Source organism: Caloenas nicobarica, chromosome 1, assembly GCF_036013445.1.
Source record: "Caloenas nicobarica isolate bCalNic1 chromosome 1, bCalNic1.hap1, whole genome shotgun sequence".
Classification (NCBI taxonomy): Eukaryota; Metazoa; Chordata; class Aves; order Columbiformes; family Columbidae; genus Caloenas; species Caloenas nicobarica.
The window spans coordinates 208,149,687-208,167,655 of NC_088245.1; the positions used below are offsets into that span (position 1 = coordinate 208,149,687).

Here is a 17,969-nt window from a genome sequence, read left to right on the forward strand (position 1 = left end):
GGAATGATTCAAAAAGCCCAGGGTTATGGCCATTGTTCCTAAAGCTATAAACATATACTCTCACTATTGAGCTCTGATTTTTTAATCTCTGTGATTGATTTTCCTCTTGCTTTTAAAAATATTTCTATATTTTTGTCCAGAGAATTTGCATTTTTGTTTGGACTTTCATACCTCTTATTTTCTCTTCTGTTTCCCAGAGGGTTGAGGGAAACAAAGACGGTGAGTGTACGTGAGGAAAACGTTCTGAAGAGCAGAGGAGCTGCGGAGTTGTTCTCCATTCTTCATACTATCCCTTATGAATTAATATTTCCAAGCAGCTTCTTCTCATGAAATTGCTGCTTGTACCTTCCACTCTCCCTTTGTTCACTGTATCTGTGCGCTTTAATGGAATTTTCTCCTCTTTCCAAGACAACTGTCAAGCGAGGGGCAGGCAGCGTGGTTCAGATAAGCACCATCGCCAGCCACAATTCTGAGAGCATTCAAAACATGCTGTGATGACATGCTATTTTATCTGAGCTAGTCTCTGTATTTGCATATTCCAGACATGATGAGAAAACAAAGTGTCATAATACCAAGAGGAAAAACTATTCAAGTTGATGGCAAGCACTGGATTTTTTTTTTTGCAGAAGTTGCCATTCTTATGAGATTTGTTGCCCAGGCTATACACATAAATGTGAGGGGAGTTCATATGAGGCTTAGATGAACTTTTGACTGTTTGAAACAAGGAAAAGGCAATTTAGACTTTGAAAGCTGTTTGTACAGTAGTCACCTCATTTTCTTCCCACAGCAAAGTATATTATTCTGTTTTCGAGACATTGCCAAGATATGTGCTGTAAGCTTTTCTTTACCACATAAAAACTAAATTATTGGAACGTGAGCTTTTTCTACTCACAGTCTTAATTGCTAATCATCAGCTGGCTTATAGTATTGACTGGTACTTATATTATCATCACTTAATATCTGAAATATCAATAGCTAAATGTTTCGTTGAATGTGTTTGTTTGAAACAACATCTAAAGGCTTAATAAGCTGGAAAAGATTTTTTAAAAAAGGTATTGGTTAGCATTTGCAGTGGCTATTCTTGGATCTCCCCAGAAAAACTAAAGCTGTAGTAACAACAACTCAGAACTTCCAGTATGGAAATGGAAAAATCAAGCTACAAGCCCACTATGCTTATATACTTTACTGGTTTTAGAAGCATTTTAAAGTGAGGAGCCTCTGAGGAAAGCACAACCATACAGTTTTAAGACTGTGTTTTATGACTATGTTCCAATATATGCTTCAAGATAAAGTACAGTAAATAAGAGATCAGGTATAAATTGCAGAGAAAGGACAAAAAGAGTCGTGCAGGATCTTCAGAATAAAATAAATATTTATGCTGATATAGAGTGTGTTTGTCTTTCTGTGTGACCTGTAAATTCTTAAATAATTCTCTGGGAAGGTTATTTAAGCAACTGTTTTAAATCTGCTTCATCTCTTTTTTCCTGTTAGGGATTTTTTAAAGAAATAAATACTTCATTTCACGTCTGTATTTACACAGTTTGTACTAAACAGCATCTCAGATTAAAGTTAAATACTCCAGCAGTAAGATAACACATTATGTGGTACTACTATCTTAAAATATTCAATCATTTCCTATAATAAGGATAACTTTTGGGCCTGTTCTTCACTAGGTCCTCTCTTCCGTGTGTCTTGAATGATTTGGATGAAACAGAGAACCAGCTGTGCTTCACTGACAACAGCCGGGACTAGTCTGCCCTCAACAGGGAATTTGGTGAACGAAGCAGCACTATCAGAAAAATAGAATCAATATGCAATATGATACTTGATGGATATTATCAGCATCATTTGAATTGTATGTTCACCAAAACTGAATTTGACATATTGCAGAGCTAGCGAAATACAGGAGAAAAGTATGTCAACTAAAAGTTCAAATATAACAGGAAAAGTCTGTCAAGTGATGTATTTTGCTGTGCATTAATAATGACATAGAACAACTCTGAAACGCCAGTGATTGCTACAAGTACTCAGACACCATGGTGATAATTGCAGTAGAAAATCACCAGACAGCAAACGACTGCCGGAACTAATGGGAACACGGTTTTATTCAGAATCCAGTGTGGATAGCTATCTGTAATGGAATTGCTTTTCAATACTTTTTATTTGAAATCACTGATTATTGCTTATGCATTTTTATATTAATATGTTCCATTTATTTAACTAAAAATAGATACTTGCAATTTCATTTGCTCTTATCTGCCCATTTCTTAGTATGGTCTAATTTATTCTGCTTGGTGACTCAAGTGCGGATAAACCAATAAATGGATGCATGATACCAGATCTGAAGCACAATTGTATGTTTGACTAAAATACCAGCTGTTTTTCTCTTTGTGTGCCATCAGAAGGATCCAGAGAAACAAAAGAAGGTATCATGCTGGATAAATTCTGGCACTACTAATTAATCTCCACAGTGTCTCTGAAAAAGCTGACTAGTTGAACCTGTTATTAGAGCTGTTCTGTTTCACCTGAGACCTGCATGTGTCCTAGGCTGGGCTCAATCGGGCAGAATCAACAACTTGTGTTGACAGGTCATAGCAGGACTTGTGAATTGGACTTGAACAGTTTACTGAAAACTGATAAAACGGTGCCAGCAAGTCTTCCCAGACACCTGTGGTTGCTGAATTCACTTGGAAAGAGTTTTGAAGTAACAGCTACTGCAGTGGAAAACAATCTTTAGTTCCTATCAGAAAGTAATATTCCTTCATTAATTCTTTGAGAGCCTCAGACAGTTGTATCAGGAAAAAAGCATAGTTCATGGACAATGAGGAGGAGTTCTGTCACTTAACTCTGGACTCATAATATCCATCAATGTCTACTTTGTCCCACTGAAACTAGCTTAAGATCTAGAAGGCTAGATATCAGATACCAAAAGGTGGATGAAATACATTCCACTCTAAATGTCTGATTATTTGCTGAATTTCCTGTTGATGCTTTTATTTAGAAAGCCATCATTTTCCCTAATAAGTACTTGTTATCTGGGGCTAATTGCTCTGGAGGTACAAGGACACTCATCCAAAAGTAATGATGGGAAACTCTGTGCATTTGGCAGGAAGCATTTATCTTTGTTTAAATCTGATCTGACTTTCTGAAGCAACTTCAGATCTTCCTGGCATTTCTCTTCTTTCTCAAACTGTCTTTTGCACTCTCTCCAGAAGAATAGAAAAGAACGTAGATTAAGCAATAATGAAACTAAAATTATTAACTAAGTTTTGATTACTGTCTTATTCTATGCACATCTAAAGTTATTTCTTATAGTTGCATAAGCTACTATATAAGACAAAAATACAGCCATTTCCTTGGGATAGAATTGCCCCTTGAAATTTCATTCCAGATGACTTCTGACAATAGCTGAGAAAAACGCTATCTACCGCAGCCTCATCCTGTTAAATGGGTGGCTTTAAAGCACTTAATCTTTTACCATATGCCTTTAAGTGTATTATTTTGCTTACCCTCCGGCTGGTATTGTGCTATGATTGTTACCGTCTGCCCTGCTCCTTTTAGCGCAGCTGCAGCCTGCTCATGGGTAGCACCTCGAAGATCAATACCGTTCACCTACAGAAGGGATGCAAACAACAACAGGTCTGAGTAGTTTAACATTAGACAGAAAAACAGAGGTGTTTTTATTTCTTTTTTTCTTTTTTTTTTTTTTTTTAATGTCTGATGGATGTTAAGGTCAGATAACCCAGATGCAAAAGTACGAAATCAAAAAGTCTGAGAAAATGTTACCTGTGACTGGCCATGAGGATCTGCACTAATACTGGATGCTATAGTTTATGTACACTTATCTATGTATATTCTCTGACCACTGCTTTTGGGGGGTTTCCTGCTCTACTGAGTTCACATTTTTGGTAATCTCTTCATCAATCAATTTCATTTTATATCTAAGACTGAAAAGATAAATTTTCTGTGGTGCTTGAAGGTCGATGTAGAATACCATGGGCAAGAAAACCGTACCTTCGGCCAGACTCTGCAAGCCCCGTCTGTAGCATCAAGGGAACCTGGAGGTATATAGAGCATCTCTAACAAAAACTGCTTGTTAGAGAACTTCCAGATCAGAAACCCCATCTACCATTTTGTTTTTCATGCAGCCCCTCCTCTTATTGCCTAGAAATATCCCTGTATCTTGCACATCACAGCAACGGAGTCTCTGCCAGGTACAACTGTGCACCTCTGGCTGTTGGACACTGAGTCTCCATGGGGTTCCTCTGACTTTGTTGCAAAAGCAGTGGAAGTGGAACAGAACAGAACAGAGTAGGGAACCACCTATGAAATTCATGGGCAGTTTCAGATCTCTTTTGATCTGCAGTTGTGACATTCAATGTTTTGTCAACAACATCCCAAGAAACAGACAGAATTTGTATATAGAATTATTATCTGTTCCAGTAATTTGGATCTAGCTTTTCAGCGGGAGTGTTACTGTCTGAATATATTGAAGTATGTGAGATTTCTTTGATTTATTTTTTTATTTGACTTTCCTCCTCACTTCTAAAGGTTTCACCTTCATAATGTTTCAGTGAAGTAGAGGAAAATTTTGACATATAAACAACCTCAGCAGGACAGAAATCCATTTCTGATTGTTCAAGAAAATAAAATAAAAAAGTAAGGAAATAAAGGGTGAGTGGAAGAGAGAGAACAATGCCATAGATTTCACAGACAAGCAGGCCAAAACACAGGCCCCAAATTCTCAGCAATAGCACGTTTCTTTGTGTTTATTTTTGTCAAGTACTAACACACATTGGCTAAGCACACATTGAAAATATGGATTTTATTTTATTTAAATGTTAACAACTTTTTAAGCCTTACTAAAATAAATTTTGATTCCATAGAACTTCACAAATAACAGGTATTGAATCCATTATGAATATATTTATTTTGATCAAATACATTTAGAAACTGTCCCTTCTTAACTTGCCATCTTTCACCAAATTTTAGAGAATGTGATGCTTTTGGAACACAATTTTTTAGCATAGAATCATAGAACAGTTTAAGTTGGAAGGGACCTCCAAAGCTCACCCAGTGCCCCCCCTGCCACGAGCAGGGACATCTGCACCAGCTCAGGTTGCTCAGAGCCCCGTCCAGCCTGGCCTGGGATGTCTCCAGGGATGGGGCATCCACCACCTCTCTGGCCAACCTGGGACAGGGTTTCACCACCCTCAGCATAAAAAATTTCTTCCACATTTGCATGACAAAACTATGAGTCTTAGAAAAACTAATTTGTGATAGCAATAATATGAACCTCAGGAGATCTCACAGTTTCTGATCCAGAAGACTGCATGATGCTGTAGAACTTTTGACTGTACACAGAAGTGTAATTGTCTAGCTGAGGTTTCAGGTTTCTGAAAATATAATTCCATAAGAATCAAAGTTTTCCCAGTTCAACCTGTCTAGAAAAACATCTTTCCTCAATTAGGTTGTTTTGTTTTGTTTTATTTTTGTTTGTTTGTTTGTTTCCCTTTGTGTTAAGGAAGGAAAAAGCTCATACCTAAAGAAATACTCAAAGCAAATGTCTGTGTCAGAACATAATGCTTTATGAGAAGAGGTATGTGTGGATCCCCTTGTTGTTACAATCATACAGACAATCTGAAGGTAAGCTGTGACAATAACTTGGTAATAATTCTAGTACTGCTACGTATTAGTGTCTTTGGCTTGTATATTTCAAAGCATTATATGCTGATACACTCTGATAACTTCTACTTTTTGTCATCTGAAGTGCACAAAATTCATGTTGCTTTTACAATTTCCATCTAGAGTATGTAAAGGGAAGTGAATATCTTTATTCACAAGTAATGCTCTGGTGCTTCTAAAAAGAAACTCTGAGCATAGGGCAAATGTAAGATAATAAACTTCATAATTTGTCCAACACAAGAGTTATCAGTTGTCCCATCTTCCTGTTTGGAAGAAATGGATGTAAAACTGGCTGGTGGAAGCTTTCAAAAAAAATCAGCCAAAGGTTCAAATGCTTTCATCAAAATTGTGTACATAAACCTCAAGTCTGGTGGATGGCAAGACTAACATAGACCCCTGCAAAAAACTCACTGAAATTCAGTCTAGGAATAGTTCATTCTAAGAAACAAAGGAGACAATCAGAGTTTTCAGTGCCATCGAATTTAATATATGTTAAGGCACAACACTATAACGTTAAGTAATGACCTGATCACACCAGGATGCCAGAATAGTGATCTCCCTCTTGAAGATGCAACAGCCACACAATAAAATCAAACATTGCCAAATAAGTTGGTAGAAGTCTGTTTGCATGCTATTTAGCTCACCAATACCTGACAAGATCTCACCGCAGAATAATAGATGTTAAACTTAGAAAGGACTTATAACTTGTCTGACTTTCTAAAGAACAAGAAGAATAGATGCTAACTTGATTTCTGGGTATTATTTCCCAATATGTAAAAGAAAACATAATCAAGTCCCAAATCTTCTAGTTGAAAAAAGCATAGCCAAGTAGCTTGCTGAAAGACACCATTAATATACACATTTTAATCAAATTCTTACCTTCGGGCCAAAATGAACATGAGTTTCGGAAGAAATAAAACAAATAACACTCTATCTTGCCTCTTCCTCCAAAATAATGTCTGAATTATAACAATTGTGTACAGTGATATTTTTCCCTGACATGATCACATTGCAAATTGTTAAATTTGATTTCAGTTACCACTTTCAATTAATTTAATGTTGTTTATGTTTGTTTATGTTAAGAACAGAAAAATGTTTCCAGAAAAATTTGCAAGTGTTTGCAGGAAAGTTTAATACTTTTTTTTTTTTTTTTACTTTATTAAATGGGCTGGGTTCCTTTAAGAAGTGTTACACAACAAGCAAAGTAGCACTGCTGCTTTGAGCTTGACTGCACAATCCTGATGTCTTGGCCCAGAATGAACTTGACTGCACAATTTGTGATGCCTAACTCTAAAATGAATTTGACATAATGGAAATATGAAGAGCCTCCAGCTTATACAGAAGTCTGTCTCTTCTGTAGCTGTATGTCTCTGCTGTAGCAAAAAGCAGTTATCTTACAAAGAGAAGACTAAGAAAAAGATGCAACTATAGTTCATAGTAACTATAGTAATTGCCTTTGCAGTCATTGACTCAAAGTAAAGCGTGATCTACTTCATTAAATACTGAATCATAATCTAAATGAAATATAAGATTTCTATTTTTCATAGATCAAACTCTTCTAAAATTGGAAGAGTTATATTCCCTTTCAAATATTTGAACAGCCCATATTAGTAAAAATTGGTTCAATTTGGAACAGTGCATTTTAAAAACTTACTACAGTCTGGCTGTCTTCTGTTAGACTGCTTGAGTATGATTCATATGTAGTTTGTTCAAACAGAGGCTGGCAAAATCATCTGTTTTATTTAGCCATTTATTTATTTAAGCCACCTTATTTTGTGTTTGTACAGTGATTAAAGGAACACTTGGAATGTCTTGTTAAATGCGAAAGGAAAAGAAAAATACATCCCTTCTCTGGGGAGGAAACATAAAGGATTTATTTTAGTTTCTTCTTTGAATTGTCACTGATATAGTGAATTTATACAGTAAATTAAAAGGTGATGATGAAATGGCACCTTTTCACCACGGAACAAAAAATACAGGAGATTTATGAAATTGTGGCTGAGTTCTTTTCTTTGTTGAACTCATAAAATAAGAGCTTTTGGTGTCTGAAAAAAAGCAAACAGAAGTTTGAATAAAGACAGCTCTCTATAACTAATATTGCCATTGTTTGCATTAAGATAAGATACAAAGAACTCTATTTATCTGCCTTAAATTTGCATGTCAACTTAAGTAATCTCAAGCACATTAAGAAGAGATGAGAGGAAAGCTGAACCATGTCATCCAGCAGTCCTGCTTAGTCATTAGAAATGGAATATATAGCGCTGACCCTTAGGTGATGGAAATACAGTGTTCCAGCAAGAGGGGGAATATTGGAAAAACACACTTTAGGGATAACCTGCCCCGAGCACATCTGGGGAAAACTTTCCTGCCAAGCAGGTGGCATAATCATTCTGCACAATGGCCCACCCGACTCTGCCGACTGATACACTCCAGTGAAAATACACGAATTAGTAATTTTGCAGATGACACCAAACTGGGAGTGAGTGTTGATCCGCTGGAGGGCAGGAAGGCCATACAGAGGGGTCTGGACCGGCTGGATTGTTGTGCTGAGGCCAATTGTACGAGGTTCAACAAGGCCAAGTGCCGGGTCCTGCCCTTGGGTCACAACAACCCCAGGCAGCGCTACAGGCTGGGGAAGAGTGGCTGGAAAGTGCCTGGAGGACAAGGATCTGGGGGTGTTGGTTGATAACTGCTGAACATGAGCCAGCGTGTGCCCAGGTGGCCAAGAAGGCCAGCAGCATCCTGGCTTGTATCAGGAATAGTGTGGCCAGCAGGACAGTGATTGTGCTACTGTACTTGGTACTGGTGAGGCCCCATCTTGAATCCTGTGTTCAGGTTTGGGCCCCTCATCATAAGAAGGACATTGAGGGGCTGGAGCGAGTTCAGAGAAGGGTGACGAAGCTGGTAAAGGGGCTGGAGCACAAGTGTGATGGGAGCGGCTGAGGGAGCTGGGGCTGTTCAGCCTGGAGAACAGGAGCTGAGGGGAGAGCTGATCGCTGTCTGCAACTGCCTGAAAGGAGGTTGGAGCGTGGAGGGGGTTGGTCTCTTCTCCCAAGTAACAAGTGATAGGACAAGAGGAAATGGCCTCAAGTTGCACCAGTGGAGTTTTAGACTGGTTATTAGGAAAAAAACTCTTCCCAGAAAGGGTTGTCAGGCATTGGAACAGGCTGCCCAGGGCAGTGGTGGAGTCACCATCTCTGGAGGTGTTTAAAAGACACGTAGATGAGGTTCTTAGAGACATGATTTAGTGCTAGAGTTAGGTTAGGTTATGGTTGGACTCGATGATCCTGAGGATCTCTTCCAACTGAAATGTTTCTATGATTCTATGAATTCTAAGAAGCTCATGCATGTAGCCAAAGCACAGCCCTTGAGCAGCAATCGGTTTCAGCTTAGATGGGCCATCTTTTTGCAAAGCGAAGCCCACACATCCAGCTTGAGGCTGAAGCTCTACAGAGCCCTGCAGGAGGGAGCCGGCTGGGCTGAGAACACTCAGCACCCCCGACCACTCCGGAAACCTTGGCCGGGGCACGGCCGTGGGAAACAGCACTCCAGGGGAAAAAAAAGTTGATCTAGGGGAGTTTTTTGCCTTGCTAGTGAAGAAAAAGCTTAGAAATAGAAAGAAAGGAAAAATGCACAGGTGGATAAGGGTCTTCACTCTCCAGCTTAGCTTCTTTTAATTTTTCAGGCTCGCTTTATTGCTTTTCTCTCACTTTTCTCACTTTTCCTAATCTTTTCTCTGCCTACACTTCTGATCTGATAAAACTTCTTAGTTCGGCACATATAGGCACACTGGTTATCTCATTCTGAACTCCACTGAAAACATAATACTGTGTCATGTCTGCTGTTCTCCATGCCCAGCATCCTCCTTCCCTCTTCTTCTCTTTTTACGGGCCAGCAATTTCCATGACCTTTTCAATTTTCCTTGTCTTGCTACCTCAGAGTTATGACTTTTGCCTCTAGGAAGCTGGTCTTTATGCTCTGGTGAACCGGGTATTCTAGAGGCAAATTCTTCTCTCTCTGGAAAACAAGAACCACTGTGGGGGTACGAGCTTTATCATTTAGTATGCCTTTTTCTGCCAGGAAGTTTAAGGAGGCAGATAAACCAGCTGAAAGAGGCATCAAAGCACTACATCTTTGAGTCAGGAAGAAAATTAATATTATGTTATTGAAGAGGTGTCTTGCACACACACTGCCTTTTCCAGTAGGAATCAACAAGCTTTATGACTCACCGGACCACATGAATCATTCCACATGGTACTTGTTAAACCTATAACCATAGTAAAAGACTTATTTTTTTAAATCCAGACTGTACAAAAATTCTTCTGATAGAAAATCTGCTTCAGATTGAAGTTTTTGTGAATGATGCCAGGTTGGCAAACTTTGAGACTGAAATAATTTCACTGAAGAGTTCACTGCAGTGCCATCTTAAGAGCCACTTCTTCTCAGTTCTATCAGAACTTCTCAAAACCTGTTTGAACTGGGTTTGAAATAAATGATAGCTTTTGAAAAGGACACATAGTCTTACTGGAGCCCGAATGAACACGAAGCTTATTTCATTCGGATCACTAAATAGCCATCAGTTAGTTCTATTACCAACCTGGACTGGATGTGATCCAGCAACTATGAAGTGATCAATGGCATTTTGTCTCATTGCTAAATGGTAAAATTTAGACAGAGGCACACATGTAATCTTTTCATATTAAGACAACTTGTATTACCAGTGAAAAATATGAGTGCAGTGCTAGCTAATAACACAGGCCAATATTTATTGACCAATTCTTACATAAATATAAATATAAATATCATTTTCATTAATTCTAATACATAAAACACTCATCTACCAAACACGATACTTAGTAAGAGTATCCATTTATGTTAAAATGCAGAGCTCACCATTAGCTCTTAAATTCAAATCCAGTTGCTGCTTTTTTACCTGCCTTCCTCCTGCATGGTCACTCAAACACCCTTACATTTCTGCCATCTCTAATCTCCTGGATCTCACTACATTGTCATTTTTTTCACGCCTTCACACATTCTTTCTCCTTTGCAGTTCCTCCTGTCTTCCTACTCCAAAATGATAAGATATCGAGCTGTTCCTCCTCCCTCCTACAGCTTTTACTTTACACAACTGTTACTTCCATTCACTTTCCTGCCTTTCTGAAATAATCCTCTTTCTCCTAATTTCTGTATTTAGCATTTGGATTTCCCTGTCTCCTGCTTTCATCCTGGGTCATTCACAAATTCCGCTATTAGCAGGATTTATTCCAAATACTTTGGCTTCAACACAGTTCTAAAAGGTATATTTCCTTCCATCACATGTATATAGCTAAACTACCATTGATCGGTTTTCCTCAAAATGCTGCAGGGTTCTTGTTTCACATTTGAATTTCAAAGGATGGTGTAAGCAGAAATAATTATTGCCATTCTTCTGCTTCTGAAATGAAGGTTTCCATTTCAACAAGTGCCTTATAACTCAAAGATGATAAGAACTTAATTGCATCTAAAGCCAATAAGCAATTGGTACTCAGGAACTGAAATAGCAAGTTAAAACAATTTTAGTGGCTGCTTAGAGACAGAAGGGCTTTGGTGATTTGTCTGATGCCAAGCACGGAGTTAGCAGTGAGTTCAAAAACTGAAATCCTTGCCTCGATCTCTACTTGATAGGTTTTTCCATAGTTCCATGACCACAGAATAAGGCAATGTGGCCTGGAGAGGTGAGATGGCCATTGGCTTGTGTCACAGCAAATCTACACCGAATTCAGTCCAGAGACCATGGGGCAATGTATCAATGGTTGAATAGCAGCTGACTGGGTTCCTCAACTCAAGATGAAGTGTTCAGTATTCACATTTTATATTAAAACTACCTGAGTTACAACATTCATAGTTTCTTTGTGGCTCTACAGATTAGGATTATGTGACACAGGCACCTGGAATAGATGATGCTCCATGCTCTCAAATAAAGCATGTTTTTTAAAATCAATGGAAAGGAAATAGCTTTTGTATTCTATAAGTACTTTTGCTTTTGTTATTTTCCTGGTGGCTTGCTTGTTCAGATAAAGGCATATCTATCTTGTGATCTATCTTGTGGGGGTTTTTTGGTTTGATTGTTTCTTGTCGTTTTTCAAAAGGATGTCCAAAATCTCCCCCAACGAATTATTGCAGATATCCCTCAAATACTTTATTTAATGGATGGCCAATTTCTATTATTTTGCATTTCATATCACGCAGCAATTTTTTTAATCACTCAGGAACCCAAAACTTACTGGGCAGTAGAGCAGAATGATGGCTGGAATCTAGTCGAAGTACAAGACAACAATCCAGCCTGGGGCAAATCTCTGAATGAATAAAACTTGAGAATGTAGCCATTTTGTCCAGTGGTAGCAGTTTGGCTTTCAAATTTGCGTGTTTAGTTTCCCTTCATTGTGAGGCTGACCGTAAAGGTCACTGAGGGGTGCAAAGCTTGCTCCAAATCTTCAGCGTATCAAATGTGACATAATTCTGTTTGACAGTCTTAAACCAAAATTTGCTAAATCAGAATGTTTGAACCCATCGTGAACTCCTCCTTAAACTATTAGGAGCTGAAGAGCAATCAACCTGGCATCAGATCATTTCTACTCATTGAGGGAATTGTAAAATGAATGTTTTAGAAGCAACTGATGATTTAATCACAGCAAAAATACACAGTGTCTAGTCTAGGTCTATTTACTAGCTTTGCATGACACAAAACTGACAGGTCTGATAGCTAACACTGCCTGGCAAAAAGAACATACCTTATTCATGAGGATCATTAGCATAATTTATTAGGTTCCGATCATGTGCTTGGAAATGCCGGTGTTAATTTAGAAAATGGTTACTGCATCAAGGCAATTACAATATATATTACAGATTGCAGAAATATGGGTGCGGGGAGAGAGTGAGAGAGAGAAATCCAGCTGGAAGACAGATTCCTAGATTAATAGAAGACAAAAGGGAGCTCTATAGTCACCAATGTACATAATTATTCAGCATACACAGGTGGTATTTTTTTTCCCTAGAAGCTCCATTGAGCTTGTATTTTAGAAAGTCATCTGTTTTATTTCGACGTCCTAAAGCGAGAAGTCTACAAGCTTCTATGGCAATATAGCCCAGCTACCCTGACTACAAAACAAGTGCATCATGTTTTGAGGCTGAATGTCTAAATTCAACCTGTAGCCATCAGATCATGTATATTTATCAAGAACACTGAAAACCAGTTTGCTACCAGCTGTCTTTTCCAAGGATATTTCCAAATGGTAGTATTTGCGTTGACACAGTTCATAGTTCATTAAAGTGAAATTTTGTGGTCAAGGAGGATGCTAGAGCTGTCCTGACATAGGTTCTAAACTCCATGGTGGAAAAAAGATTTTTTTTTTTAATAATTTATTTACATATATAAAAAAGCAGATTTTCAAAAGAATAAATTTCCATTTGCACCCAGCTCCTGTTCATTTGGTGTCCAGTTGCCTTCTCTGCTTCTAAAAATCTCCTCTTGTTGTACAGGGAAGTTGCATGGGTGATTCAGTTTTGTCATGGGTAAGGTTTTTGGTTCATCCTGATGACAGCAAGTACTGAACATACGTCTGCATGCATTGTAAAAGGTGTTTATCTGGAAAGGTGGAGCACGGTGCAGATGATCCCATATAAATGTAAATAGGTTGAGGACTCTTAGAGACCTACTGTCATTTCTAATGCACCCTCAAATCCCAGAACTTCCCAACGTCGTTGGCAATGTCTGAGCTTGCATTAACCCACTGTTTGGCCCAGATCTTCTCATTAGATCATGCCAAGCCATCATCTTTGCTTTTCTCTGTTTGAAGATGTTGACAGGCAGCTTACAGGGGCAGCAAGTTGTAGCAAAATAATATCTATTGCTTCTTCTCCAGCCCTGTGGCTGTTGTCCTTTCGGAAATGAAATCAAGCTCAAGAATTTATTTCTGAACAATTCACAGGGGTTATTACTCCTCCTTCTGTTGTATTCTGAGAAGCTCCAAATAGACTGCTTATTTCTTCCAGAAGTTTTCACTGAAAAGTGGGCAAGCTTCTCTATTATTCCCACATATTCCTTGAGTTCTTGAAGAAAATTCTGAAAAGTTCCTTAAGTATCTGAGGATAGTTTTCAGCTGGTCCTAAGCATCTTGTTTGTCAAACTTCTAACTTGGTTTTTGCCTTTGCCTGGTTTAAAGACTTACCTCTGTTTTCTTCATAATTGTCCTAACTGGATGACCACTGATCATTTTTAAAGAAGACAAAAGCAAAAAAATGAACCAAACCTTTGAACTCTGTCAGTCTCACTTTTAAGTAGTCTTTCTTCCAACTGTTTAGGAATTTATTGCTTGGTTTTCTATTCTTATCAAATACTTCTTTGCTGCCTTTCCTAATCCTTGCTACTTACAGTCCATTTTACATCTTGCCCTTCTTAGTTTGTCCCAAAATTTTACTTAGGTAAAATTTTATAAATTTATAAATTTTTAGGACTGAAGTTTTTAGAACTGCAGTAACTTGACTCAGCTTCCACTTTTCAAATGTTGATTACTTGAGTTTCACAGCACCAAAAGGCTCTCAAGTACTGAGGTTTATTTCTTACTACACTATCATTCCTTTTTTTCACTGTGCTCTCGGTATTTTTTTCTTAAAAGAGCAGCTACCACTTCTGAATTAGCTGTTACTTTAAAACTTGCTCCTTGCAAGATTTTCCACATCAGCTGTGAATGCACAGCAGATTGTTTTTGAAGTTCATGTTAGTTATTCTTCTGAGCTTTCTCATTCCCCTCCAGCACAAAATGATAAACTTTGCCACTACACCATATGGTCACTCAAGGGCAAGTTGTGTTTCATTTTCCCATTTTCAGGCAATTCTTCCTTACTGGTCAGAATAAAATCTGGAATTATCTGATTTATACTTGCTTTTTACATATTGCCCACCAAAAAAGATTCACAAATGTTTGGTCAGTTTGAGTGGGATCTATTGCAATGAAAAGGTGTCATGCCAAATTCTCTATAATCAGTGAAAATGAATATACATTTTTACAGCACAATGGTCATCTGACCTGTGCAAAATGTCTACTTTAGGGCAAGGTAAATTATAGTCCAGAAGGGGCTACATCTTTCTATTTGCTACAGAGGGAGCCTAAAGGGTTATATGCCTGAATTTAGATTAATCCACTATTCGTTCCTATGGAGCTTAACCTACCTGCACTTCTAGCTGGTGTTATCCTATTAACATAGGACAGCTCCCTTTCTCTCCAGAGATTTTCTTTTCACAGATCTATCACAAATATCACCTACCATGCAGTATTGATCATTTGGATGTTTAGCAACACATTCTCCCTTGATTTTCAAACAAGTTCTACTTCTTTAAAACAGTCCAATCATGGGAATCTTTATGGACAAGTGCAGCTAAAGGCTGCAGAAGTTGACAGACTTTCCTGTGTTAGAGGACAGTCACACATTATCCACACCACCTCAGGGAAGTAAGCATCCAAAGTATATGGTCAATTCCTCTGCAAATAAGTCTTGCAAGGCAAAAATATTATCTGTTTTAATCCTAACGCTATTACACAAGAGTGACAAACTGGTGCTCCATGGAGAAAAGACTCCATGCCCTATAAAGCTGATTGAAACATTTTCCAAGCCAGTTACAATTTCACAAAACAACAACAACAAACCACAAAAAAACAAACCTCAAAAAACCTGAGAAGCAAGTATTTGCCATTTTTGTAGTTTTGCAACTAGGTCACAAAACGCACTCTTTGCCCTAAGTGGTTTTACTGCTTTTACCATGAGCAAAAAGCCATTTTAAATTAGGAAGCTGAAAGCTTCTCTGCACTAAAGTAAGGGAAGTCAATCTGAAGGTCAGTTCTAACTGTAACAAATATAAAGCAAAAATATTTGCTATAAATAAGCACAAGGTCCTTAGACTCTGTTCTACTCCATAGTAGAAATTGAGGAACATTATATTTTTTCAAATGCATATTTGCTACAGATGTGAGTGAGAAGGTGGGTAGGAGTTGTGTGGGAGGTACTAAGTAGAAAGAAGCATTTAAATTGTTCATAAGGGAAAGCAAACATCTCACAAAAAATGACAGCAGGACGATGTACAGACACAAGACAAAATCTGGTCAATATAAGAGTTCACCCGCCATTTACAGGGGAGAACTTTGTATAAAAGACCAGAGACAGGACTGAAGGGAGACACTGAAATATCAATACCAGCATTGCAAACTAACAGTATATAATGTAATGAACCAGTGACAGAGAACCCCACAGATTACCTCTGGTAGCCCTGTCCCAATGAATAGTTTTTTGGCTCTCAGAAAGTAGCTGGGGAAAAAAGATACTGTCTCTACCCATATAGGAAAACATCCTGGTACTGTGCTAGATCAAGGGGAAAACCTTACAGAATTTAGTTAACCTCATTCATCTGATTCAGGTTAAGCAGTAGGGAAAATGGAAGCACAACAAGAGTACTACCTGCATCTTCACAGTGCAGCCTGTTTGTTTTCTACTCTTTTTCCTGTTGCTACTCAGCAATTACCTTTCAGGAAACTTGTTTTATTTCCTTAAGGTAACCTGTGGGCTCCAGAACAAGAAGTCTCCTTTTTCTCTGGATTCTACTTTCAGGCTACCAGCCTTGCTTCATCCTGCCATTGTGAACCACAAGATGGTAAAGCATTTCTCCAGGAGAATTACATAAAACTGATACTGCTTTTATGGTCCACAATTTAATTTTACTCTTCTTTGTAATGAAGAAAGCGTGATGTTAGGTGAAAAAGCAAACATACATTATACGAGCAAGCACACCTAAATATAGACATGCACGCATGTGGTAAGTGTTTAAGCTTAAAATCAATGGATACCCAATCAATACAGGCAATAAAGCTTACAGAGCAATTCAACTTGCTGAACACCACTCATAGCTGGCCAGCTGAATCGCTCTCCAGACTCCATTGACATTAATGGCAACCAGACACCCAGCAAGCATGGAGGTGTCTAAATTTAAGTATCTTAATCTGATGTTTAGTCTTTTCCAAAGACACAAAATTCAGTATTTTCAAAAATTAATATTCAGATGCTAATACTTGCTGTTACCTCCTTATGGCTATCAATTCACCTTAATTCTCTCTTTCATAAACATTTGGTGCAGTCTTATAAAAAATTACAAAACTGTTTGAAAAACAATGTCATCTTAGGAGTTCAAGGAGCAATATGCACTGATTATTTATTTGTAAATTGTAAATCTGAATTTTGCTGCTGAACTTGCATGTGTAAACTAACTCTCTGTGCTTTAGGTACTGTACCTATAGATAAAGTTGCCCATTTGGCAATGAAAGTACTTCGAAGCATACAAGTTAAGACATCTAAAATAAGGAGATACATTTAAAATTAATTTTCATTTGAGATGGCAAACCAAAAAGTGTTGTGGCAATTTTGTTGGAATAGGACCATATTTCTCCTCCCGCCTCCCCAGGAATTTTCCCTAAAAATTACAATGTATTCACCTTGTACCTCTTTCCTGAAATGACAAGATTTTTAGTGCTTTCTGTCAGCAAGGGTGCGTGAACTGTGGGGCCATTTTTTGCATATGGCTCTTGAAAATAATTTGTTCTCATGCCAGTGATATTTACCAAACAACACCGGGTCCCCATTGCTATTTTAATAGACAATATATCCCTTAGCACTGGAAGTAGAATTTTAAACGGTGAGGATGGCATCAAGGAACATTTTATTTGCACTGGAGCCTGCATTTTCCTAACAGATGAAGAACCCGGGTCTAGATCAGAGTTCAAGCAGCCTCTAAGTCTAGACTTGGCCCCAACTTCTCAGATGATTTTAAACAAATCAATAATCAATAATACTTCCATGATATTCTGAGCTGTTTCATTTGGGTTGTACACACATGAGACAAAAGTTAATCTGTGCATACAGAGTGTCTAGAAAATCAAGTCCTGATGTCAATTACTATTCAAAAGGCTACTTGATGATATTTACATTACGTATGATAAAAGGACAGTACTACAGGGATGGATATAATCTGTTATAGTGACGAACATACACTGGTAGTGTATGCATTACTGCATTTTAAAGACGTTCAGAAGTGAGAAGGAAAATGTTTAGTTGGATGGTAATTCACAAGAGCATAATGAATTATAGCAAGAAGAAATTAGCATTAAAAAGTCCTACCTTTTACGGGGAAAAAACAGCCAATTTTTTTTGCTATTTGAAATTTTTTACCATTTGAAACAGAACATTTTCTGTTACTTTTCAAT

The 17,969-nt window shown here is 37.9% G+C and overlaps 1 protein-coding gene across 5 annotated transcripts in view; it reads right to left on the reverse strand.

Annotated features, from left to right (window-relative positions):
- DLG2 (discs large MAGUK scaffold protein 2) overlaps positions 1-17,969 on the reverse strand; it is a 770,443-nt gene that overhangs the window by 202,950 nt on the left and 549,524 nt on the right. For all 5 annotated transcript variants that reach the window (XM_065626935.1, XM_065626939.1, XM_065626938.1 and 2 more), the window contains one exon: positions 3,510-3,612. In XM_065626935.1, coding sequence (XP_065483007.1) covers positions 3,510-3,612 — 103 coding nt within the window. The remainder of the gene's footprint in view (positions 1-3,509; positions 3,613-17,969) is intronic.